We start from the raw sequence: 25,634 nt of genomic DNA, 5'->3' as shown, positions 1-25,634 counted from the left end.
AATTCATTTATTTACAATAATATTACGCTACACTCTCCGTTAAGCCTATTGATATATGTATGCATCGAGTTCACACTCGATAATTAGCTGGGGTTTTTGTGTCTGTGGCCATTAAATGCTATTTTATTGCACTCGGCCAGATAATTACAAGTTACGTTTAATGTGCTTAGTGACTTACCTAATTAACACATCACATACATACGACTAGGGTACGGAATAACACTACACAGAGATGCGTATTAATGCATAGTAGGTTTGCTGTAACATATATACAGTGGCAACTGGGCTCAGTGGAAGTGCTTCCGGTCCAGCTCTGCGCCAAAAAACAAATTGCCTGGTTAAGCCAGCCTCCAGGTGAGGGTGTCACAGGTGCAGAGTGCGGATTTCGGGATTTGGGTGGTGCTAATTCCAAGCTGAATCAATGGACCATTGTGTTCGCTTAGAGCTGCTCGTCGGCCTGCAACGATACCACCACCTCCTCCTCCTCCAGCAGCTCCACAATAAGCGTGCCTCACCTCTTCTCGCCCACGGCCACCGCCCGTCCGGCTGATCCGCAGCTAGTTCCAGAGGCTGTGCCGCCTCCAGCCGCCGCCCCATGGCCATTTCCATGCTGCAGTGGCATTGAGTCCTGCCTGTGAAAGCTGCCCACTCGCCCAGCTCCGCCTCCCAGTGCTCCTCCTCCTCCTACGCCTTGGTTGCTGTTCCTGTGCAGGGAGGCCCGCAGATTGCCTCCAGCTCCGCATCCGCCCACGTACGTTGAGCGTCGCATCGACATCACGCTGGTGTTGTCCATCATGCCGGTGGCCGTGGAGTGCTGCCGCAGGTGCGGCTGCCGCTTGACGCAGATGCAGCAGAGGTAGCGGTTGAAGTGCTGCCGGAACACCCCGGAAACGCAGTAAAGAGCCACGGGGTTTACGCAAGAGTTCAGGAAGCTGCAAATTGAAAGCACACGGCATGGTTAGTTTCAATAAAAGAGCAGAAACTGGCCAGTGGGTGGGTCTCAAACAGTTTCCATTGAAATTGTTCTGGCATTGTTAGACGAAAGAGTAGGTTGCATTCTATGGCAGTGGCCAGGTGCCATTCAAATTCGGCCAGCGGGTTTTAACTAAGAATATTTTCTGTTTGGTCAAAGTTTACCAGCTATCTGTTATATAGTATATCCTGGATATCAAACGGAAATAACTTTTTGAGGCTCAAAAATAAGCATATATAATCTATCTAGGTTTGCATACTTTTCTCTCTTTAAATTATTGACACTTTTACTTCATAAAATCCCATATAGATAGCCTTTCTAAACTAAAAGCTTCCATTCTAACTACTAAATTAGTTAAACCTGCAAGAAGGGTATCTACCTACACGCTAACAATCTGTTTAAATTTTAAAGTATCGTAGTTTTTCTCACTTCTACTATAGTATAACGCCCTAGCCCAACAGGTACGTGCTTTGAACACTTGAAAGCACTGACCGTATGCCATCAAACGACCATTTATATCGTTGACTTTCGCTGCTTAACGGTTACCATCCATCCTGGTCCCCTTTGCCAGCTCTATTTAGTGGCACATTAGTAGGGCTGAACCATTTGCATCCACTGGCCCAGAATTCAAATTACGTTCCCGTCCCCATCGCTGGGCAGCGAATTAAGCCACCAAATTGCTGACACATTATTTTGCGAGCTTTACTGCGCTAAGTGACGCCCAAAGTGGCAGCAGGACACTGGACAGAGGCCAGAGGGGCGGGTTGCAAAGTTGTGAGGGAGGACGGGCTGTCAACAAAAATAAACGTACTTCGCCAAAGTGGCAAGAGGAGGGAAAAAGGCAGGGCGGGCATAATCAGTTTCAATTAAAAAATATGCCAGAAGCGGTGCAGTAAAAATGCGAGTGGAAACTTTGAAGGAAAAAACCAGCTCAAGAACAGTCGTATGCAACTCTTTTTGGGTCCTTTCGGCACTCCTCGCTGCGGTATGTGTGTGCGGGTCTGGGCCATAAATTGTGGGACCCTCGAGGAATGCCAGGACTGCGAATGCATGCAGGGGACCAAGAAAAATGTCCTCTGAGCGGAATAAAAACTGCTGAGCCCGCCCGACAAAGAAACCCCCCACTTACCTCGTGCAGAATCCCACGATGCGCAGCACGTTCCAGAAGTCATCGAAGTCCTCCTCGGCCGTGGGGTAAAAGTGATACCAAAGCTCGAAGACGTGGTAGGGGAAGAAGCAGATGAAGAAGACTGAAAAGAGACAGTTCGAAGTCGATTAGAGGATGGCCGGGCAGTGGGCGGTGGTCTGTAGGCTGGTCAGATGTACTTACCCACCACGAAGGCCACCACCATGCGGGCCACATGACGCCGGGCCCTGGCCTGGGTGCGACTCTGCATACTCTGCTGCTCGCCCGGCATATCGCGCGCGCTGATGTGGAGCCTCTTGGCCATCATGATGTAGAGCGCCCCGATGATGGACAGCGGCAAAAGGTAGTAGATGAACGCCTTGGCCGCCACCATGTACCTAGAAGAGGGAGTGATTCGGTGACCCGGAAACTTGTGCTACTTGAACTGGAAACTAGAAACTGGTCCGGTTTTTGGCCAAAGTCGTCATGGGAATAGAGTCTCCCCTCCGCGTGGAGCACGCCATTTCAATTTCCGCTTGTAATAAGAGGATTGTGCGAGATTCCCCGCATATGCATACAGCACGACACAGACAGCTATTAAAATGGTCCTCCAAGGGACAGACATTAAATTTTCGTCCCCGAAATGGATGGCCAGAATGGCAAAAGGAGAATCAAAACCATTTCCTCCTCATTTTGTGTGCCTTAATGCGTAAAAAACACATGCCAGCAAGTGCTAAAAAAATAAAAATAAAGAACGGAGCATGTCGGCATGCCTCAAATGAAAAATTAGCGACTGGCAGCAGGGCGAGTAATGCCTTCAGGCAGCTTCTTGCCCAGGATTTGTGTAAATTACATCACAGACAGATTATGTGGCAACAGCTGACGCCAGCCGGTCGAAAGGATTTTCGAATTGCGCCACAGCAGCCACTTGGTGGGGAGGGAGAGGAGGAATTAAGTCCAACTGGCAGGATGCAGCAAAAGCACGTCAATAAGGAGTCACGGCATGGGCGTGCGCAGAAGGAGCAGCTGCATCAGGTGCGGAGGAGGGTGCATTAATACTTAATACCATCTACAGGTCGAGCTGATGCTGAAGATGCTGTTGCGGCTGCGGCCGGAGGAGCGCACTTTGAAGTGGTCATAAATTTGGAATTTGTGTGTCCTGATTCCCTGGAACCGCGTTTCAAGGTGAACTTACTGTGCATACTCCGGGTCGCGATAGGGGGAGCACACTTCGATGGTCATGTTGCCATTGGCCGTTAGCACGGGATAGGACTTGATGTCGGAGACCAGGAACGAGGGCATGCCCAGCAGTATGGCCAGGATCCAGATCATGACTGCGGTGAAGACAGTAAGCGGCTTGGTCTAAGGAAAAGATAGATACCCCTTTAGATAGACTTTTGGCAAGCCTTGTCTTCCTGCTACTTACCTGGAGCTTCCGCAGGGGATTCACAATGGCACAGTAACGCTCGCCGGAGAGGGCGGTCAGCGTGAACACGGACACGCCAATGGAGATGTCCTTGAAGAACTCGCTGATGCGGCACATGTTCCGCTCAAAGGGCCAGCTTTCCTGCGTATAGACAATGGTGGCCACGGGCACGCACACCAGAATCACTAGCAGATCGGCCAGGGCCAGCGAGAGGATGTAGCTAGAAAGAGGGTGAGAATTGGAAACACATTACTCTCTCCCCATTCGGATAGGACGTCAACCCGGTATGATTGGCGGTTCACTCGCTCGGAAGGAACTCTCATTCGTCCGGGAATGCCTTTGTGATGCTGCATGGAAAAGGGGAGACCCTTGACATGGGTCCTGGCGTCCATACCACACTCGGACGCCCTCAAAGCAATTCAGTGTCGTTCCGCTGGAGGAGCATGTAACCAAGAGCGGGAGTCAAGGTTGGGAAGCTTAAATTGTTATTAAACGAATGACAAGTGGGGGTGTTACTGGACTATTTATAGAATAATCCCTTGTCTATATCTATGTATGAGTGTGGGTTTCGACATTTTGAAGCACTGTAACCGCTGAAGCACTCGTTGAACTTGGGTCAAAGCGAAAGAGCGACGGGGGCTAAATCCCTTTGACATTGACACCCGCGACCTCCCACGTAAACCAGCTAAGGGGGGAGTCATTAGGGTTCCCGCCTGATTGCATGTGACGTGAATTCCAACCTGTGACACATGGCCAGCCCCCTTCAGTCTAGACAAGCAGTCGCGACAAAGTAGGCAAACGAACTGCAAACTTTTCCGTCGATGGCAGGACCACTATCGTGGACAATCGCTGGCGCAATCACAATTACTATTACAATCACTGGCGCTCTGATTGCAGCCAGTTCAGGCGAAAGTGTGGAAAGTGGCAATTTGTGGGCAATCAGTGGCAAATTATGACCACCTGCAGGTCCTGGCTAGGCTCCACTCACTCCTTCAGTGGGCTTCGGTTTAATAGAACTCAAGTTCAGAGGTAGAAAGGGCTGCTGCCCCCTGCTGTCACTCCGGCTCAAAGGACACGGAAACTTTTGATTGAATCTACATTTGAATTTATTCGACTTTCGCTACAGACTGCATAGTGGGTCTGGGTAAAAGTTAATAAACATTTGCATACCCAACCCCCCAGCTAAGCCGTCGCCAGCTGTTGGCAGCATAGTTTGGAAAGACGAAAAGGACTTGTCCTGGGCTGAATGTAAAGTGGTATTTGTATGCCCCATGCTGCGTACACGCAATCCGACGACATCCTTTTGGAATTATTTCAAAGTTTATGCAACAAGAACCAAGGGATGTAAACTCGGTTATCGATTCGAAAGTGTGTCAGCTTGCCAATGGCGGGTCAACCAGCGATCATGACTGAGTCGAAACCGAAATGTATCTGAGAACTATTAATATATTCAAAAGAGACAGCCGTCGCCTTTTTATATTGGCGAATTCACAGACAACAGATTGTTTGACACAATTTTCTTTGTTCGATTCTGCGAGACGGTCCCGACTTTAATTTACTTTGAGGGTCGGGCAAGGATGTGTCTTCTGGTTAGGCAATAAAATCAAATGCAGCTCATAAGTCGGCCCATGAATTTTGAGAAGCAATTCAAGGGCTGTTTCGGGGGAGTGACGAGCTCTTTTCGGGCCCAAATGTGCGGCCATATAAACACATTATTATTTATGGCCCGCGAGGGGGTGTCTCTGGAACAGGAAGCCCGTCAATAAATATTATTCCAGGCATCTCCTGGCCCGACCCCCGACGGCGCGCCTAATATCCACTTACGTGTTGGGTATGTTGCGCATGGAGCGGTGTCGAAAGAAGATGATGACCAGCGTGCCGTTGCCCAGCACGCCCACGATGAAGATGAGCGTGTACAGCACGGTGACAATGTATGTCTCGGGGCGATCCAGCACTGGCACATACGGCACCATGCCGCCGTCTATGCTGGCGTTGTGTTGCTCTGCGCTCGCTCCTGTTGCCAGGAGGACGCTGTCGTTGCCTCCACTCCCACTCCCATTGCCACTACCATCCAGGGGGGCGTGCGCCAGACTGGCTACCAGCGCCTGGGCTATGTCCATTTTGTTTGTATTCACGTTTTGGAATGTCGTCTGAATGCTGTTGTTGTACGTTGTGCGCTTTATGGCCTCGCTTCGGCCACTTCCGCTTCCGTGGGTCTCGAAAGCCGCAGGTCCTGTATTTTTTTTTTTTTTTTTGTTCCAAGCTTATGTCTGGGTCTGCCGTGGAACTGATGCTGCTGCTGGTGTTGCCAAGCTTCCGTGTTTTATTTTGCACATTGTGTTTGGTCTGGCTGTCGCTTGACTTTCGCCCGGAAGTTGCTGCTGCGGGAGAAAAAGACAGAAAGAGAAAGTTTCCGGTCAGATCGTATGCAGTTAATACCAAAAATTTAATTGGGGTTTGCAGCAGCTGCTGCGGCTTATCTGGACAATGCATTACCTATGCCACGCATAAATATCCGCATAAGCAGAGGGTGCAGCGGAGCAAATAGAATTTATGATTCGGCAGCTGTGTGTGTATCTGCATAATAAAGAATCTCCTTAACATGCATTCGTTGACCGTGTTTGCATTACACATTACGATTTTACAGGGCCCATAAACATAAATTGTACAAGACTTTCCCCGGAACATTCCGAGTCCCTGCTACATCCAATTATTTCTGGCCTTCCCCTGGCTCAGATTATTTCTCACGCTCGGCTGGTGCGAAGCTAACGTATCCCTAACCCGCTCCACGGAGCCAACTAATACAAAATCATTCGTGTAGAAGCAAATACTTTCAAGTCGCAATCAGAGGCACTTATCCCCCAAGAAGAAGGCAAGGCAGAGCCTCACGCGGAGCCGGAGTCTGAGGCGGACTTATCTTGGCAGCCTTCGGATTGTGTGGACGATGCTCCTCTCCGTTCCCTCTTGTTTTCCGATACTGTTTCAATTTCAATTTGATAGTAGATTGGAGGGCTGCCACCGATTTCGCTTTCGTTATTTATTTATTTCGATTGTGGCCTACGAGACTCATGCGTCTTGCCGAATGAAATTCCATGGGATTCGTGAGACTATTTCCCGGGAAAATCTAATCAAAGGGGCGGTGGAAAGTGCACTCACCTCACCCGCTGGTTTAACAATGCATTCACTTGGCGTAAAATGAAATATTTACTCAGAGCATCTTGAAAATGTTTGCTGGTCTTAAATTGTTGACTGAGGTAATAATTAATGGGCAGGCCATTTATTTTATTGTTCTTCAGTTTGGAGGTTAAATTTCTCTTCCTTTTTTTCGACACATTAGACTGAACAATGGCCCGCCATAAAGGGTTCATATCAAAGTCATTACACAAGGGTTTCCACCCTCCTTGATACTCACTGACCTCTGCCCATGACTTCTAAATGGAATCGGGGTCAATTGCTGCTCAGCCGGACCTAATAGCTTGGACAAGAGCACGAGTAGCAAAAGCGTTGGGAATAAATAAAATTTCACACAAAGTCAAGCCCATGTAATCATCAGGGTTGTGAGCTTTTATGATTTCTTACATCTTTTGTGTGTGAATCGAACTTGAACTTAAGGCACAGCTTTAAGGACTGGCCTGCTCTTTTTTTTCGACCCAACCTGAGCCCTCTGTTCTGTGGCTTCGTTTCATCTTGTCCCTCATAAATTCACTCCGCACGTCAATTATTTATGCCACTAAAAAAACTGTCAGCAAAATGTCAAATATATAGCTTCTGGCACCAACAAAAAGGAAAACTTTTCGCTGTTTTTTGGCTGTAAGAAAAACTTTTGAATTAGGACTTTTTTTCGTTTGCGTAAAGCGGAAAAGTTAAAGTTTGTGGCAGTGGACATGCAATTTTCAGTGAGTGTTTCATAGTGTTTCCTTGGGGACTCCAAAAGTCATCACCAGTGGGAGAAATGATTAAACAGAAAGACAGACAATCGATTTAATAGAATTTTATTTGTACGTTCGTCTCATTAATTTCATTCGTGTCTCTGCCATTTCAGGACCTTAAAGAGTGCGGTGAGACTGTAAAACGCAGCCTTGGCAGCCATAAAAAGATGTTGTAAGCGCTTGTCTAGGTAAAAACATTTATTTATGATTTAGGCTCATTGTACGAGCTGAAACCATTCCATTCCCGGTTTAAGGGATGCCTGCCCACCCGTAGCTATTGTTTCACAGAGGATACCAGGACTCCCTGCCGCGAGACAAAGTCAGATAGGACTTGCGTTTTTGTAGCCAGAACTGGTTGCCGCTCTTACGTGTCAGATAAATCATGGGGCAAACATAATTTAATACACTTGCGTGCCTCGGTTGTAGCTGCGGCAACGCGGCGTATGTGTAATGCGGCATGCCGGTTAATCATACGCCGTGTGTTTTATTTGAGCAGCCAAGCCGAATAATAAGCTTAAAGTTGCGCTTAGCGACGCTTTAAGGTTGCCAGGAATCAGAAAACACAAACCAGAATCCATCACTGCACAGCTCCTCGCCTAATGGCAGCTCATTATGGCCCCTGCTGCTCTAATTAGAGTCAAAAAATATCTGATGTGCCCCGAGGATGGGACGCAACCCCCAAACAGGACATATTTAATATGCGCTGAAAGGTCCGCGAATTATGCAAATTTTGTGCTTGCCCATCTATTGCGACAAAATTATGCGGCATCGCCACTGAGTTACTGAGTTACGGCGCCGAAGTCCAGACACAGCAAGATGAACGTCCCAGCCTCGCCCAGGGTCCTGGCCATTAGGCACCATTGAGGATGATTGAACGCAGTGCGGGTTAAGCATTTCCGGAGTAGGTTGGCCTTGCCTTAGATGTCGCCCTAAGTGAACACTCATACTTCTCGAACGAATACGTAAACACTCGTAAATCGGCAGCTAGTTTCCACGTTAAATTATCAGTATGTCGAAGAGGGTGAGCATTGTGCTGCCCGACGAGATGCCCTTGGGCTTGTCAAAAAGCGAGGATGCGCCAAAACCCAAGGCCAACCTAAAGAGCTCCATGAGAGCAGGACCCAGCATCAAATCGGATCTTGTGCCACCCGTGTTTGTGTTTGTCAGCCCGGAGATCAGTGCGAGTTCGGAGGTCTCAAGTCCACGGCCCACATGCAGTTCCCCCAGCGGCATGTCCCTCAACAATTGGATGCGCAGGGATTCTTCTACTGGAGGATCTTTGGATGCTGAATCACCCGCAGAGAACTGGACTATGATCCGCAGTGGGTCATCGAATAATAACTTGGATACCTCCTGTTCTTCCATCAAGCAGTTCCTCAGGAGCACAGTGGCCTTGGTCAGAGCAGGAGAGTCCTTTACGTCTGTAAAGCACCTTTTCTACAACTTTATCAAAAGCAGCAGCTACAGCTCGCATTCCAGCCCCTCGGAGGAGGAGCTCTCAAGTCGGCGGATGACTTCCTCACCCACTGCCTCCCAGCTGGTCCGCAGGGAAAACCCCTACCTCAGCGAGTCGAATGATACGATTACGTCGAACAACAACTCGCCCCAGTTAACCATTCCCTGCCCTTCGCAGATGACCACTTGTACGCACCGCTCCAGCTACTCATCCAACCCCCTGAAATACGAAATGTCGACCAGCTGGCTCTCAGACGTCTCCCCGCTGACGGGTTACACGCCCAACTCCACCGAGCTGAGCCACAAGGAAGTTGGCTATCAGAGCGATGTCTCCCTGAAAACCTACGCCTCCGTTCAGGCACAAGCGAAGAGCCAAGACACAACTTCCATTCAGACACAACAGAAAAGCCAAGAAGACGTTTTGGTAGACTCAACTTTAATGCCTGCTGAGGGCGGGCTGTCATGTTGTACCTCGGAAAAGGACTTGAGTCTAGGACAATCTCAGGGCGGAGATATCAAGACATTGCCCGAACTGCCAAAGACTTTAAACCTGTTGAGCGATGCCTGGGAAACCAACAAGGTTCGCAGATCCGGGGGCTCCAGCAATAGGTCCTTGCCACACATTAAAAAGCATACAAGAAAAAGTTCACCCTGGAGATCTCCCAAGATGTCACCTAGGAGACAGGCCCCCAAAACGGCGGCATCGGAACCCACCATCAGCGCCCCTGAAACCCATTCCCAGGACAATCGATCGGCGAGATCGAGTGGATCAAGCCAAAGAAGCAGTCGGCTGACGGTCAGACAAGCTGAAAAGAAGACGCCACAGGTGTCACCCAGAAACTCTGTGACTTCTGGCATGTCCCAGAAGGTTGTCGAAGTACAGGACATGGAGCCAAGTTCCCAGATTGAACAAATATGCAGATCCTCCGAGGCCACCGGACCAGAACGGAGTAGCCAAATGTCCCGTAGAGTAAATTTCCTGTTCACCATTGTAAGTCCCGAGGAGGGTGGCCCCAGCCAACCAGAAAATAGCACTGAAAAGGACATCGAAGAGCGTTCTACCTGTGTTACCTACCAGGAGGAGTGCAAATGTCACCACTGCCAGGACATGCGGAGGGCCGTCAGGCGGGTAGAGTACTTCCAGTCGCCCGAGGGCCAGAAGCGTATGGAGTCCAAGCTGCTGGCCAAGAACTTCTTCATGGATCTCTGTGCTCTTTCGAAGGTGCGCAAGGAGATCCAGGCCGACCTGTATGGCACTCGAAAACATCCTTCGTCGCGCGTCAGCTATCCGGTGAGCATCTGTGGCGCTTGCCGGCTGGACGGCGGATCCCTGACCCTCAACTGGTTCACCCACGACCTGGACTGTGTGGACCACTTCGAGTTCTTTGTGGACGACAAGCGGAGCAAGAGTGTCTTCAACAAGCGGGCCACCTCCACAGTGCTAATCGATGTGAATGCCTCGACGGAACATCGCCTAAAGATGCGCGCTGTGCCCGTGCGAGGATGCGGGCCACAGGACTCGCCTGTGGACAAGCTGATGTCGGAGGTGGCTGCCGGCCACATGAGGAATGTACGGCAGGGCCAGCTCTTTGCCAGCTGCCTTAAATTCCTGGACGCCCAGCCACAGCGTTCGCTGGTGGATTTCTGGACGGACAGCGAGTTCCTGTACCTGCCCACCTGTGACCCGTCGTGTCCAGGCCAGAAGGGCCGCTAATAATGATTTATCATAAGTGTAGAGTCCAGTTTGGAACAGTTGGGCAAACATAAATTGATTACTTTAATTTTGGTGTGTTGCTGACTAATCGCCGGACAGGGGTGGTTTGGGGAAGCCCCTTCGGAATCTGTTCAGGCCCTGGCACTGCCTGTGGCCATCAGTCAACGAGGCGTGTAGACAACTTCAGCTGTCGCCTTTATTTAAAAATTTATCGTAATCTGTGCAGGCGCCCGTCGGCCTCCAGCGGCATTTCAGCGGCCGGCGATGATGAAGCTGTGTGCCTTTATCAGTGGCCCACAGGCGCGTGGCCCTGGAATTCGCCGAGTGACTGAACTGGGTCTGACGTAGGCGTCTCACTCGCGCGGATCTGTCAGAGATTTCGGCCACGATGTGGCATGATTAATTATTTGGCAAATATTTGAGGCACCCGCCGCATGCTGCCATGGAAATTGGTGAAAATCAAAATAAGAGATGCGTACTCGCAGTAAACAGGAGCAAGTTTGGTGGGGGGAAACCCAATGCGCTGAGTATTTTAATTAATTTTCACTTTTGCCCGACTAGTGAGCATTCCATTGGCCATGTGATGGACAGCTGGGCCAAGTGCTCAACCTCCCTCTGGCCTCTCGGAAATTTGGCTTTTGCTTTGTTTGGTTTCCTTTGGCGCGCGTGATTGCTCTCGAAATAAACAAGGGGCTGTGCAGTCGTAGTTCATTTCCGAATATTTTCATTATTTTCGGTAATTTTCAATTATCGCCGATGCTCTCCGCAGTCAGCAGGTCATTTCACCAATTTTCATCCCTCCAAGCTCTTGGCCGTGTGCATGTTGCCACGCGGCGGATACGCAATTTATTACAGTCGCATCTCGCGGCGTACTTTCAATTACTTTTTATGGTTATTATCATGGCCCCATGCTCTGCTCTAAGGCTGCTTTATGTGCTGCAAGCAGTTGGCCGAATATTTTAATTGATTTCATGTGGTCGGTGCTAGCAATTTAGCCCCTACTCTCCGCCCGATCCAAATATTTTGTAAATATTTGGCTATCTGGCAGACAGTGCATGTCCATCTCCCCTCGAGTTGTTTACGCTGGGCTTTTTATAGCGAATTTCTTTGCTCCATATCAGATCATCTAATGGCTGAGAGATCTTTGGTTATTTTTCTAGGATTTAATCAGCCTTAAGTTGTTTATCTCGCCCATAAAAAGGTGGGATATCGGGTAGCTGTGGTTCATATCTGCAGCAGGTAATATGCGCAGACTGCCGGTCCAGAACAGGTCTCCCTGGTCTGCCCTAGTGGGAGAATTTTGCGATCCAGACACTCACTCGAAAATTCATTACAAATTGTTTAACTGTGACAAGTGGCCCCCATGAGAGCCATGTATCACAAAATGTTTCGACACTGCCAGTTGCTCGGAGGTGAGCTGGGTGGTTGCCCTGGACCCCTATCTTCCCTCATCCTTTCCCGCATCCTTGTTTGCTTGTCAATACTACACACACTCCCATATGATGCCACTGACAGGGCTCTGAGCCATTGAATTGAATTTTCGCGGTACTGTCTCCTACTCTGGAGGGGAAACTGAAAAACACGAACGGTCGAAGCAGAGCACAGTCGGTCGGAGGTGAAGCAGAACTGGCTGTGGGTGTGGCTGTGGTATTTCTGAAAATAAGTCTAGTTCGAGTGACTTGGACAGGAATGTAAACACGAACAGCAATTTTCTGAAGAGAACTTGAGGCGTGAGCAGTGGAGCGTTTTTAAAGAAAATAAAAACGAATAACTGACGACGTTTTAAGAGCTAGATTTAATATTTGGGTTGTTCATTTCTTTTAATTCAAACTTTTCTGCCGAAAAGCATATTTTTTGAGGGGGGGAAATATTTTTAAATTTATTTTCTTCTTCTAGAAATTACCCAAAACATAATACATATATCTTAAGACTAGTGTTGGGTTGCAATAGCAATTGAACATATTCAACCAAATTATCAGCATACACCCAACATTACTTAGGACCTCTTCATCTGCTTTTACCAGTTTTTTTCAGAGCAAAACTTCTCTAGCAAAAAAGTACAATTTTCCAGAACAATTCCGGGCCACACTAATTGAGTTTGGTGGCTCGAAACATATGGCAAAACTCGCCGTGGCCAGGAGCAGGCTTCCCTGTGATGCTTAAGGAAAACTCAACTCGGACGCCCAGCTGGCTGTGGTTTGCGGCTTAACTGAAGCCTGATTTGGCCAGGCCAAAATAAATTAGGACCCCAAGGTAGCCAAATAAAAACAATTTTCCCAGCGCTCAATGGGAAATTAAGCGAAAACACAAAGGGCGGTACGCCCACGCTGGAGGAGAATCGGTAAATGAATTTGTATGCAAATTAATCATTTGCCTTTTATTTGATTTTTTCTTTTCATTTCATTTGCATTCCCCCTGCAATCGCATTATTTGCTAGCTGAAAAGATAAATGCGAACACAATTCTCTTGTTCTGAACGAGGTGGAGCTGCGACCAATGTGTGGCACACGAAAAAGAATAAAAGATACAAGATACAAACGTCTTTCTTCTGCGGTTCCTTGGGATTATTTATAGCCCTTTGTCCGGGTCCGTGTCCAGTCGGTAACTGGGGGAATTGGGACACGGAGAACGATTTTATGATAAATGGCTACAGTTAATCTTTGGGTCTGAGTGGCCCTGAAAGGGTGACTGTTGTGTTATGCCATCTCGGACACTCAAGAACCGGACTTTCTAACGTAGCCACCTGCCAGAAGACGGCCTGGCCTCATTTCCTCAAAAGGAGTAACTTTCCTTATTTGATTAATTCACACCCGTTGTGTCCATCAAACCACCATCATCATCATCGTTCTCCCACTGGTTGATCCCGATGTGACAGCAATAGCAAAAACAGAAGAAGCCTCGAAGTAAATCACTGCCCGCAATAAATCATTCGTCCAGTTCAGAGCATTAGCCGCGGACGCACAGTAACCGCCGGCGATGATTGGAAAGCCACCAAAGTTCCATTTATCAAGAGAAGGAGCAAAGCGGTTCGAGTCCCATGAGCCAAGTAATAGCGGAAAATAAGTAATATCTCATTATTGGACAGGTGAGTCCTGTCGCAGCGACAGCAGACGAGCAGTTGAACAGCTTCCTGTCAGCGACTCCGCTCACCTGTCAGCCACAGAAGGCGACAGGTGACGGCTGTCCCTAGGAACGACTGCCTACGCCGATATCCCTGATATCCTTCGCATATTCAATTTCCCATTTATGCCACGCACGGCTGACTGGAGAGGTAATTGAATTCGATCCGCGCGTTGCAAGCTGCAGCCAAAAGGCGCACGTAGAAACTGGATTTCCCCACAAGGCCAAGGTGTGAACCAAGTTGCCGCCCAGGAAAGAATAACTAATTCAGTGCCCGGGAATCCTGCGCCTGCCTAATGGGCACATTATGAAATTCATTTACAGAATGGATGAGGCAAACATCGTTGCATATTCATCAGTTAATAGGCGGCACCACGTGCTGGTCCAGCAGCCTAATTATGCCGGACTCATCATTGCCGCAATCCGAGCAGGAGCCGGGAGTTGGTAGTGCCTGGTCTGCCTGGGCCATTAATAACTCGCGCAGACATTAATCAGTTTTATATAGCAAATTAATTCCCCCAGCCTGGCGAAAGAAAAAGTTGAGGCCAGCGAAAATGGCTTTAAAACTGCTAGTAACTGGGGACAAAGTAAGTGCAAAAAAAAAAAATCTACAATAGGAAATGGCGTTTGGAGGAAGCGGAAATCATAACGAATGCTTGGCAAAACAACAGGAATAATCCAGAGTTCCCATTTAGGCAGCCTGTCGTTCAGTTTTAAGAGCTTTAGGGTCTGCAAACGGAATTGCAGAGCGAAAACTCAATAAGGAGATTGGAATGTTGCCGACATTTAATGTTCTCATCAATAAATCAGCCAACGGAGCGGGGGAATCTTTAAGCCGGCGTAGCAATTTGGATCACAAAAAGCTATAAATGCCTTCGTTACACACATAAATATCAATTTTCCGGGGTCCCTATTGACAACATGCGCTCGCAAATAAAATATAATTTATTATTACTTACTTCGCGAGAGATTGAAAATCATGAAAAGCCAAGGGACCAACAACAGCCCACACCTGATAAGGGCCTATACCAAATTTATGGCATTCCCAGGGATGTATTTGTAGGCAATTAGGCGGGGAAAAATAAAGAAAAGCGAGTAGGAAAAGCCAGCAGTGAGGATGGAAAACTTTTCTAGGGAAATCGCTGTCATATTTTGCTCGGCAATCAAAGAAACTTTCCCCATAGAAATATGAGATTGAGCTCCGCTTTGACTCGCCCGACATAATAAATCCCTCAGTTAAGCTGCTCAAATGCAAATTTTTCGCAATGCAGCCATGTTGACACCATGCAATCCATTAACATCAACCTAGAGCCCTGCCAGCCGTCCTCTCCGGTGACCACTCCATCATGTTAGTGGGGCGAAACGAAGGATGTGGAGTAAACATAATGTTTGCATCTGTCATCACAGGCAACGTCCATTGCGGTCGAGTGGCAGCGACTGACAACTGCCAGGGGCAGATTTAAAACTTCGATATGCCCGGCCGCAAAGTATTTGGTTAAATAGGAGAAACCATGCCCGCAGAAAGTGCGGGAGTCAAGTGCAGGACCTAAACAAATATGGCCCTGCGGCCACATTACGTATACGCGATGTGTGCGTCATGCGCTATTTCAATTTTATTAGCCGCAAAACTTTTCGGGCTCCAAAAACCCAGCAATTGCAGCCGCAAAGGGGTGGCAAAATCCTGGGTAGCAATAAGGTTATATTAGGCTGTGAATATACAGGTTTCTTGTGCTTTATACAGAATATCAGACTGTCGCATCAGGCGGAGTTTGTGGCAGCAAAATTTTTGCCATTAAATGAAGCGCGACGCTGCACGGAACGCGTGAAACTTTCCATTGTGGCGCCGACAACAAACAATTACACAATCCAAAGAAATCAACAGACAAAGTGTACGCACTAATTAGGGGAAACTCGGGAGCTTGGGGCGTGGATATCTGGATGTGGCACTGATTGCGCCGCTTAATTACCCTTTCCCGAGAAGTCACCTATCATCATAAGCCATCGGGTGAGTGACAAATTTGATCTGATCGCTGCCGATGTGGCCCTGTCACGTGCTGGCTGTGCCAGATTGACTTATGCTAATTTCCTCCCTCTGATCATCCGTGAAACTCACCGAGAGAAGTGACACTGACAGGTACGGGAATCGAATTGAGACAGGGATTGTGCTGAAGGATTTCCCCTCCTTATCTGCAGCTTATCCTCGCACTGTATTTATTTTAAGCTGTAAACATGCCAGAAAGTCGGGGACTTTCCAGGATTGCCTTTGTGGCTCTTTTCTCCCCGGATCCGGGTCCGAGAACGTACGCAGTTAATTAGATCCTAGAGACCCCGCTGGCCTAATATGGCAATCGGAGCACACAAGCGAAGGCCAGCTGGGGGAGTCGACCCTCGGCACTGACCGCCTTGGAAACAGGGCTCCTAGGAACCCAGAATTATCTCCGCTGAATTATGGAATAATTTGTTGTGCGAATCGCGCAAGAGAGGAGGAGGAGGAGGAGGTCTTTAAATGGTCTTGGGATGCAATCCGAAAGTATCAAGTTTAAATTCGATTATAATATTTTTAAGGCTCACTCGCTCATGAGGAAGCGATAAGAAAATTAGCTGGGCGGAGTAGTAACTTTGGGGTTGTCAGGAAAATAAAAAAACCAAGATGCTGTCTGTCTTTGGCCTATTTGCCCCCCTCAAATGACGACACGTTGTGACGTAATTTAATTACATTTGTCGAAACTTTTTCGCATTCAAACAATGAGTTTTCTGTTGATGCCTGCGAGAATAAATAATTTAAAATCTCTTTTTGTCCCTGTCATCAGAATATCACAACTTTCTGCCTTCTGTTGGCATTTATGAAAAATGGGAAAAGAATGGGTGAAACAATTACAAGGATTACACTGGAAAGAAAGGGTTAAAGGAGTCAAAGCAAGTCAAGAACTTGAACTGAAATTTACAAAAAATTAAATCCAGGCATTTTAAAAAACTTACCAAGGCTACAGGAACTAATGATACACCAAAAAAACTTTAATTGATATTAAACACTTCTTCCAAATTTAGTTTGTAGTTGAAAACAGATTTTAGTTTTCCAGAAAAACTTGACACTGCAGTATAACACTATTGGGTTTAACTCCTTTGAGCGAGTATGGAGCACCGGTTACTTGGTTCATTATCGGTTTGTCAGCTTACGTTACGCCTGACCCAGCGACCTCGACCGTTCCGGCTGAATCCGTGCACAGGACTAACTTGGCCAAGTCGCCGGATCCGGCGCTAAGGCCTGTGGCTCCAATGCGTTCCAAAAGCGCGCCAAAGCCAACGTCCACAGTGTACTGAGCGAATGGATTCCACCATGTGCGAGAAAGTGCGCACACTCCGCTTGCCGCCTGAAATAGGCGCCGTGGGAGATGTTCATCTTTGGAGCCATCTGTTGCCGGGGCTCCTCTGCGAATTTCATTCATGAGTACGCGTACTTTTACGCTCTCAATGGAAAATAGACGAAATACTTAAGGCCTTCTCGCCTTGGTTTTATTTCTAATGATTTTTATTTATTTATAGCAGCTATTTGGGTCTGTGCTTAACTTACTCAGAATACCCTGGGCAAGGAGTCTGGTAGGTGGCATGACGTATTCCAAGAATAAAAGCCATTGTCTTAAGGTGACATCTACTAGGTGAGAAAACAAAAGGAAACCCCACGGATGTCACATGAAAAGGTCTTTTTAAAAGAATACTTGGAAGTATTCCATGTATATTAACCTTGCTAGATGCTTTTTCTAATAGTTAGCACTGGGAACAGTTAGGAAAAGACGTCATAAGTGATCTCTGGACAAACTTACATAGCTAAACTTGCTTAAGAACTTTAAATAAAAACCTAGCAAATAAGTTATGCAGTGCAATTCTTCAGCAAATAGGTATTTACTTATAAAAGCAAATTGCGACGTTGTTTTTACTAATAAGTAGCACTAAATAGCATTAGGTATTACTGGGAACAGTTAAGAAAAGACGTCATATGTGATCTCAGGGCAAACTTACTTAACTGAACTTGCATAAGAACTAGAAATAAAAAACCTTACAAATATTTACATTATGCAGTTCAATTCTTTTGCAAAAATGTATTTACTTGTTGAACAAATTTGTTTGCTCTTCAGCAGCTGCAGTGGCGATTACGTTTGATCGGTTCCCTGGGCGCTGATATATAAAAGCCAGCCGACTTTCAGTTCACCCTTGAGTTTGGAAAGAGATCAGTCAAGATGATTGCCACGTGGGTGTGCTTTTACCTGGTGCTCATTGCCCTGTTCATGACGTTCCTGGCCCCCTCGGCCGAGGGCTGCTTCATCCTGTTGGCCTGCCTGCTGGCCTCTCCCTACTGTCCCTACAACGTGACCGCCTCTGGATGATGGATTACACTCTCAACCCTCCCACACCGAATAGTCAATAACCCTTTGCACTGAAAATATAATCACGATGCACCATAATAAGCTCTGATTTCAAAGGCTTCTCTTATGAGGGGTTTATGCCATATAAGAAGGTTGTGGGTGAGTGTGAACTATTGGGAATAGGAAGCTGGTTTCATTTCATCTTCATTAGGTATTTCTATTTGGGTTTCCGGAACTAAATAAATCTCGGCTGGCAGCATTTAAGATTCATTACCTCGACTACATTTTGAGCTTCAATTCAGACACGCCAGAATGGCGTTAGGCACTCGCACGTGTTGCACGCGATTGTTTGTCCAACTGGGAGCAGCCCACCCTCTCAGTCGGACTACCTGGCGTATGAGTGATATTTAATTAATTGCCATCTCTGGCTGTTTGTACTCGGTAAATTTGAATTACATACCGGGCAAGTCAAACAGCGCTGCAAAGGCGGAGGCAGAGTCAGGGTCAGGTGTTCTCGGGTTCGCACACGCGTGCCGAGTCCTCCCATTGAGGTCACCACCCCGCAGGCTCCAGTCTGTCGTTGGCTGAGACGAGAAGTAAAAAGCCATTTGGAGCGGAGAGCGGAGAAACTTTGACACGACTTGGCGACGACAGCTTGCTACATTGTGGCGCCTGCACACACCTTGGGCTTTTTACACCTTTCCAAACACTTAAAGTTGACTTAACACCGATTTGGTCAATTGTAGTTGCGAAATTGGAAAAGGTCTGCGCGGTGCCACCGTGGGACGTAAAGGCACGAAGAGCAAGGCAACTGGGTCTTGATAAAAGTTTTATCTTAAAGTTGACATAAGTTAACAGGGGATATTTCTGCTGTACTAGTTTAAATTTTACGGTAAAAGGAAGGACTCACCGACCTCCTAAAATGTATATATTCTTGAACAGCATCGCATTAGCCAAGCCAATCTGAATGTCCATATTCAGGAAGTATAAGCCTTAGATGTTAAAAATATGCGTAACTTTTATAAAAAATCTGATGACAAACAAACATAGTGTCATAGCAGCGAACGATATAAAGATACCACCATTAGAACCTAGCAAAATTAAGTCAAATAAATGCACAAGCCTTGACTGCTAACTGTTTAACAATTTAACAATTTAACCCCTTTAACTTTTTACCAAAATTTTGCTTCCACATTGGCAGCTTCTTTTGTACTTTGTGTTGCTACTCTCGAGAGCCAAAACGATTTGCGGTTTGCGGCTTGGAAGCCGTTCCTGTTGAGCACTGGGCAGCAAAAATGCTGTCCTTTGTGTGTACTAAAAGGATGCCAATTCAGGTAATTGTTTGTTTGCATTTTGTTTTTTCCTCTACCAAGCTAATTAAATGCCAATTGGCTTGAATCGGTCCAGGCCTTCAGCTTCCTTGGAGTGCAAACAGAAGCGAAGCGGGGGAGGCATCAACCCAAACCCACCAGGAGGTTGGCTACGTACTGCCTACGCTTGGATCATTTATTGATTTCTTTGGCTCTCCTTACGCATTAAGTGAATAGCCCGGGGTGAGGTAGTATCTAGCATATATATAAAACGTATATATATATAAATATATTTTCAATTTAATTTTCATTTGCCATGATGAATCTCTTCCCGGGGACCGGGTATAAGGAATGCGGGTGAGGATTCGTTTGACTCGCTTGGAAATCGCACACATTTTTGAGGCAATTGCTGACGAAATGTTAATTTTGGAACCGACATGCAAATAACATGACACCGCAAGGACGGATGGTTGATTGGATAAAACTGGCTATAAAAATTCGTCTCGCTGACTCCCACACATATTCAGGGGAATTCCCTTTGGGTGGACAATCAACCCATGTTAAATAAATTCCGGGATTCAATGGAGGAGCTTCAGGCAGTTTTTACAAACACCAATCAGGGATTGTCTTTAAATGTAATAAAAACTATTTATACTTATAAAAAAGATTAAAATCCTGACAATAAATAGTCCAGGATATCAGCACAGCTTTCGCAATAGATTAAGTAACAATCTGAATCCTTTTCAATCGTATTTTAAATGTCATGACATTAAGCAACAGCAAAACCAGCAAAGCGGAAATAATTTAAGACAATTTCTAACCCAGAAAGTTGACTATTTAATTTCCATAAAGTCACTGCGTGGGGTCTCAAGGGGTTGGAGTCCCGAGGCTGGACATTGTTTAATGGTTGGGTAACCCAATATGATACCTAGGACAGGGCATTTTCGGGGGGTTTTAACAATTTGTGTTCATTGTGCGGCTGGCCAAATCCATTAATGTGTCCGAATCCTGTCCTCATTTCCGTCCGACAGAGCTGCTTTGAGTCTGAAATTACGCAACCTGGACACGTGCTGACAGGGGGCGAAAGTGAAAGCCGCCGTTGAGCGAGCTTTGCACTTAATTAGTGCAAGTAACTAATGACAAACTTTGCACTTGCCGCAAACTTCGGCGCTTACTTGGGCAGCAGGCCAAGCGGAAAGCACAGGAGGCAGTGGGTGGCTCTTCTCCTTCAGCTGACGACATATCTCATTGTACCCCCGGACCCCGCCTGAATGTCAATTAAGTGGCTTTCGGAAGGGTTCTTTATTTATTTATAAATCGGTCGGCTTGTACACAAAAATTACTCAAATCAGCCGCCAGTAGCTACAGTGGTGGTCTTGAAGGGGCAGATTTCCAGCCGGTAAACGCAAGCCCAAAATAGGAGTGTCGACTCGGCCGTAGAAGCCTGGCACACGAGCAGGACGGACACCAGCAGCAGGTAGAGCCACAGCACGGAGATATCCATGGTTGAGAGTAGCTAATAGAAGCTTTCCCAATGATCGTTGAGTGCGTATTTATAGGCCCGCGAATCGGTCCGATTCTGTTTGTTCAGATGCAACCAGACAACCAGGCTGCCCTGGACAGGCCTGGCCTGGCTTGGCTGTCTTTGACCCGCATCGGGGTAAACATTTGGCCAGCCCACAGCTAACTAAGGCCCATGGCCAGCGCGACCTTAAAGCCCGGCCAGCAGCACATGAAACGTAATTTCCACACGCATTTGGCACATTTTGCAATGGAAATGAAATTACTTTCAACCTTCTGTGTGGTGCGTGGGAGGGCCTGCCTAATGCAAATTAGGCTGCAAAATTTGATCTGTCATTTCACATTGCCGATTAACTTTGTGGCTCCAAATTGAATTCGTTGATGTATGACTGTGCCGGGTATCAAATAAATCTCATTTGACTGTTAATTGGGAAGCGGTTCTTCCACTTGAATGTGTCCACAGTGCATATTAAATAGCAGGTCCTCCCACATTATGTATTGAAATGCAAATGATGGGCTTTAAGTGGGGGCGAGCTCGGCAGGACAATGAGGAATAATTTGTCGACTTGGACGTGAGCCTGTTGAATTTCATTGTAAGTTATTTCTGAAACGAAAACAACAAGGGGGGCTTATAGCCTCCGAGGAAACCCTGCCAAGAGAGCCTGTAGCCCTTCATTTGTATAGCTTGGGAGTTCGTCCTTGTGGCAATTATCGGCGGGCGGGCGGATGTGAAAACGAAAGGATACAATGGCGCATTGGTGACTTTTCCAGCACCAATTTGCATGCAAAGATGTAAATAGCGCTGAATTAAACCTCAACTTTATAAACATTACTCTGCACTTGACAAGTGCGTCATGTTAAGAGGAGCAATCCTCCACACAATCCCCCTGCAGACAAACAACAGTGCCTTGCCGTGCGAGCATATTTTTTGCGCTGGCCACGCGACGCAGACTCTCATGAATAATGCATCGCCATAAACAAGCTGTACTTGCTGGATCCGTGGGCGCTGCTCCTTTTGTTACTTCGCAGCAGGAGAAACTCTAAATGTGGCAACAATTAAGCCCAAAACAGTCACCAGTAATGCTAATGCTAATGCCAAGCGACAGCTCGGTTGCATCCAAATTATGCAAATTCCGGCCATGTTGTCGAGTTCACAGATTCATTATGGATGGAGGAAGTTTTCCCGGAAACCTGGGGAGCTCAACTTTGAAAGGAAAGTTCAGGGACACTTAATTATAATGTTTGTATTACAAATACTTAGCGTGTGTATATCCATAGTTATAGTAGAGATGTCCACAGTGATTGGTCAGCTTGAGAAAGGGTGAAAGCTAAACGATTTTTTAAAATTGGAAATATCCTGCCAAAAGCCTTTAAATCAAAATAATATTTAAATTAAATTGAAATGAATGCTGCAAAAACGTTGATGCTAAATTATAGATTACGAAGATTTTTCTACCGAGCATAGTTTTTTAGATACTTTTGATTCTTCCCAGAAAAATTCCTATTTTGCTACTATCTACTACGGCTTTAATCAAGCCTTCAACTATTTATCATTATTTTTCTTTTCCCCAAAATGGTTTTTCCGTTACCAATTTAATTAACAGAGCTTTATCGTAGACATATGGCAACTCCACTCAATTTCTAGCCATCTATCGGAACTTTTTTGAAGTGCTAGTGACTGGTTGAAAGTGCAAAGCAAGCAGCAATACTCTTAGTTTAAAAATGCGTGTGCCAGAAGAGTTCACCTAGTGGCTCTTACTTAATTTGGCGCTCTGTGAATTTTTTGAAAATGTGTCCTTTCAAATTCTATTTTGTTTTTTTTTTTTTTTTAATTTTAGGTTAAATTTATCTCTGAAAAGTATATATTTATTTTTATACCCTTGCAGGGATTTATAATTTCAGTCAGAAGTTTGCAACGCAGTGAAGGAGACGTTTCCGACCCTATTCTATATATTCTTGATCAGCATCAACAGGGGAATCTTTCTAGATATGTCAGGAAGAAATCGATTTTTTGGCCATTTTTGCGAAATTTGATAAGGGGTTACATCATTAAAATTTTTGATTTTGATAAAAAATTGAATTTTCAAAATTTTTAAATGAAGTATGCAGATTTATTAACTGTAGAAAATCTAGCGCAGAACAGTTTTCCGATTTAAAATTAATGCTCTTTTGGCCGAGTTATGATATTTTTAATTTAAAAAAAAATCAAGAAGTTTTTTTTAATATAAAAAATCCGATTTCATAATACAAAATAATATTTTTCTAAGTCAAGGAATCATTTCCGACCCCATAAACCATATATATTCTTGATCAGCATCAACAGGGGAATCTTTCTAGATATGTCAGGAAGAAATCGTTTTTTTTTTTGCCATTTTTGCAAAATTTTATAAGGGGTTACATCATTAAAATTTGCAAAAATGACCAAAAATTTTGATTTCTTAAAATTTTAAATTTGGTATGCAGTTTTTTTTAATTAATAAAAACTAACACAAAACTGCTTTCCGAATCGAAATTAATGCATTTTTGGCTTAGTTATGATATATTTTAATTGTTACCTGCAAACTTTGGCTGGCCAAAGTTAGCTTTCTTTCTTGTTGAGGATAATAAAAATAAAATTTTAATTATTAAATTTTGAAATAAATAAAATTGCATTTCAGTTAAGATTTAAACGTAAAAAGCATTTCTTTGGCCACCTTCTGAGCCACTTCAATTCCAATGCAAAATCAAAGGTAGTGCCAGGACCACGACTCGTGATTATATTACCATCCTGAACCACAATCTTATCATCAACATAGCTTAGGAAAATAAAATAAATGGAATATAAGCTAAAACTCTAAATCTATAAGACACCTACCAGTACTTGTCCTCCAATTGGGGCTTCATGTCCGGGTGCGATGTGAGGGATTTGCCCAGTGCTATGCCATGCTTGCCCAGAGTCGTGGGCGCAGCGCAGATGGCTGCAATCAAACCCCCCTTCGATTCCTGACAGTGTAACAAGTCACCAACGGCCTTGGAGTTCATCAACGCCTTGTTGCCGGCCAAACCGCCAGGCAAGACCACCGCATCGTAGCTTCCCTGGGCCACCGCCTGCTCCAGGGAAGTGTCTGGCACTAAAACCACACCCCGGGAGCACTTGACCGGCTCAGAGTCAGACAAGCCAGCCACGGTGACATTAATCTAAATAATAAAATAAATAAATAAAATATAATAATTGTTGTATGTCCTTATTCCAGCTATTTCTATTTTTTTATTAATATAATTCATGGGGATTCCGGAAATAGGGATCGGATATGTATATACCTTCCTATATACTTCCTTATTAAATTCTGTATTTCTGTCAGGAGAAATTACGAAAGAATCACCAATTTACCATCTCTTTCAATCGCAATCGAAGTACTTCTACTCACTTTGGCTCGGCGCAGGACATCGGCTGATATGGTGAACTCAATTTCCTCAGCTCCTGGTGCCAGTATGATAAGAGCACTCTTTGCCTCCTGGCTGCTCTTGGCCCGCCTGACCAGAGAATGTGCCTGCAGCAGGGCAGGACCAAGGCGTGGCCAGGATCTCCGAAAAGCACTCAGCATTTCAAGTCAAAAGGCAGTTGTCACAGTGTTTAGTTAAATATATAATTTTATTGAACAAAAATGAATTGTATATGGTGTTCACTTATTTTTAAACGCCAACTGAAATCATTTATTTTTTTGTTGATTTTTTTTTTTAATATTTTGTAAGGGCTCGGTTTTCTTGTTCAGCTTTTTGCCAATATTTAAAAACTCAAAACTCGGATTGAATAAAAGCCGCAAAAACTTGATAAAAATAATTGTAATTTGTATAAAACATATACATTTTGTTAAATATAATTGTGTTTTCTCATTAACTTAATTGAGTTTGTTATTTGTTGGTTTTTAATGGTATTTGTATTGAAGCGCTTAGAACTAATTGTTAGACAGCTTGACAGAATTCTATCGAAAAGATCATCGATTTCCTTTGAATTGCAAAATGTGATAAACTCCGATCGACCTCGAGTTACATATAATATGTTTGGTGTGTGGAAAAAATGTCGATTACGTCGTAATTTAAGTCACATTTAAAACTGGTTTGATTTGTATTCGTCTTTAAACTTGATTTTTTGTTTTTTGTGTTTTTTGTGTTTTGTTTTACTAATAACATTTAAAAAGATCACCAAAGTTACAAGTTTCCCATATTTTACGTTGCTCACGTTGCTCATTTATCTTTAGATTTAGATTTATCCGTATGTTGATGTATCTTGCTTACTCAGCTTATATATTAGCACTAATATTATGTATTTTATTGATTAATTACCCGGCATTTTGGTTGATTTCTAAAGTAAGGGATGTACCAGATGATGATCTCTCCTCTCTTCTACCTCTTCTCTCGTTATCGTCCTACAATCGTTTAGATTTTACTAGTCGAATTTCAGCTAAGGGTTATCGTTAATCTGCTTCGTATTTGGAACACTACGTCAAGAGTGGAGGAGGACAGTGAGTGTGTGTGTGTTGCGGTTGGGGGGCTTTCAATGGGGGGCGGGGGCTTTAATTGGAAGAGTATAGAGTACACACACACATATCATAATATAACGTTTATAATTGCTTGGAGTTAGTCCTTGTCACTTGTTTTGAAATCTCGGTAATTGTGGCATATATAATTTTAATCGTTAGATTTGTATTTATTTTTATTTC

The 25,634-nt window shown here is 45.3% G+C and overlaps 5 protein-coding genes across 6 annotated transcripts; 2 read left to right on the top strand and 3 right to left on the bottom strand.

Moving 5' to 3' along the window:
* Window positions 1-31: 31 nt before the first annotated feature.
* On the bottom strand, window positions 32-16,906 carry CCHa2-R (CCHamide-2 receptor). The gene is made up of 7 exons (XM_017181551.3): window positions 16,722-16,906; window positions 5,350-5,906; window positions 3,526-3,745; window positions 3,295-3,461; window positions 2,304-2,497; window positions 2,103-2,223; window positions 32-932 (listed from the first exon to the last, which is right to left on the bottom strand). The coding sequence occupies exons 2-7, from the start codon at window positions 5,643-5,645 to the stop codon at window positions 512-514; spliced, it is 1,419 nt and encodes a 472-aa protein (XP_017037040.1). The 5' UTR covers window positions 5,646-5,906; window positions 16,722-16,906; the 3' UTR covers window positions 32-511.
* Window positions 8,371-10,690, top strand: LOC108085170 (uncharacterized). The gene has a single exon (XM_017181702.3). It carries the CDS (start codon window positions 8,464-8,466, stop codon window positions 10,621-10,623), a length of 2,160 nt encoding a protein of 719 aa, XP_017037191.1. The 5' UTR covers window positions 8,371-8,463; the 3' UTR covers window positions 10,624-10,690.
* Window positions 16,907-17,959: 1,053 nt separating the features above from the next.
* On the top strand, window positions 17,960-18,373 carry LOC108085100 (uncharacterized). Of its 2 annotated transcripts, none has more exons than XM_017181572.3 (2): window positions 17,960-18,258; window positions 18,315-18,373. In XM_017181572.3, exon 1 carries the CDS (start codon window positions 17,978-17,980, stop codon window positions 18,122-18,124), a length of 147 nt encoding a protein of 48 aa, XP_017037061.1. In that variant the 5' UTR covers window positions 17,960-17,977; the 3' UTR covers window positions 18,125-18,258; window positions 18,315-18,373. The 2 variants fall into 2 exon arrangements, with proteins under 2 accessions (XP_017037061.1, XP_070140240.1); XM_070284139.1 differs by having other exon boundaries at window positions 17,960-18,262.
* A 2,336-nt stretch (window positions 18,374-20,709) lies between these two features.
* On the bottom strand, window positions 20,710-21,472 carry LOC108085105 (uncharacterized). Its single transcript, XM_017181577.2, has one exon. The coding sequence runs from the start codon at window positions 20,915-20,917 to the stop codon at window positions 20,762-20,764; it is 156 nt and encodes a 51-aa protein (XP_017037066.1). The 5' UTR covers window positions 20,918-21,472; the 3' UTR covers window positions 20,710-20,761.
* A 2,104-nt stretch (window positions 21,473-23,576) lies between these two features.
* On the bottom strand, window positions 23,577-24,951 carry DJ-1alpha. The gene is given in 4 exon segments (XM_017181621.3): window positions 23,577-23,650; window positions 23,653-23,729; window positions 23,789-24,111; window positions 24,342-24,951. Coding segments are annotated over 4 exon segments (636 nt in total). The 5' UTR covers window positions 24,519-24,951; the 3' UTR covers window positions 23,577-23,591.
* Window positions 24,952-25,634: the final 683 nt, after the last annotated feature.

Source organism: Drosophila kikkawai, chromosome 2R (genome assembly GCF_030179895.1).
Source record: "Drosophila kikkawai strain 14028-0561.14 chromosome 2R, DkikHiC1v2, whole genome shotgun sequence".
Lineage (NCBI taxonomy): Eukaryota > Metazoa > Arthropoda > Insecta > Diptera > Drosophilidae > Drosophila > Drosophila kikkawai.
The sequence above is the reverse complement of the archived record's forward strand: the minus strand, read 5'-3'. Positions and strand labels throughout refer to the sequence as shown.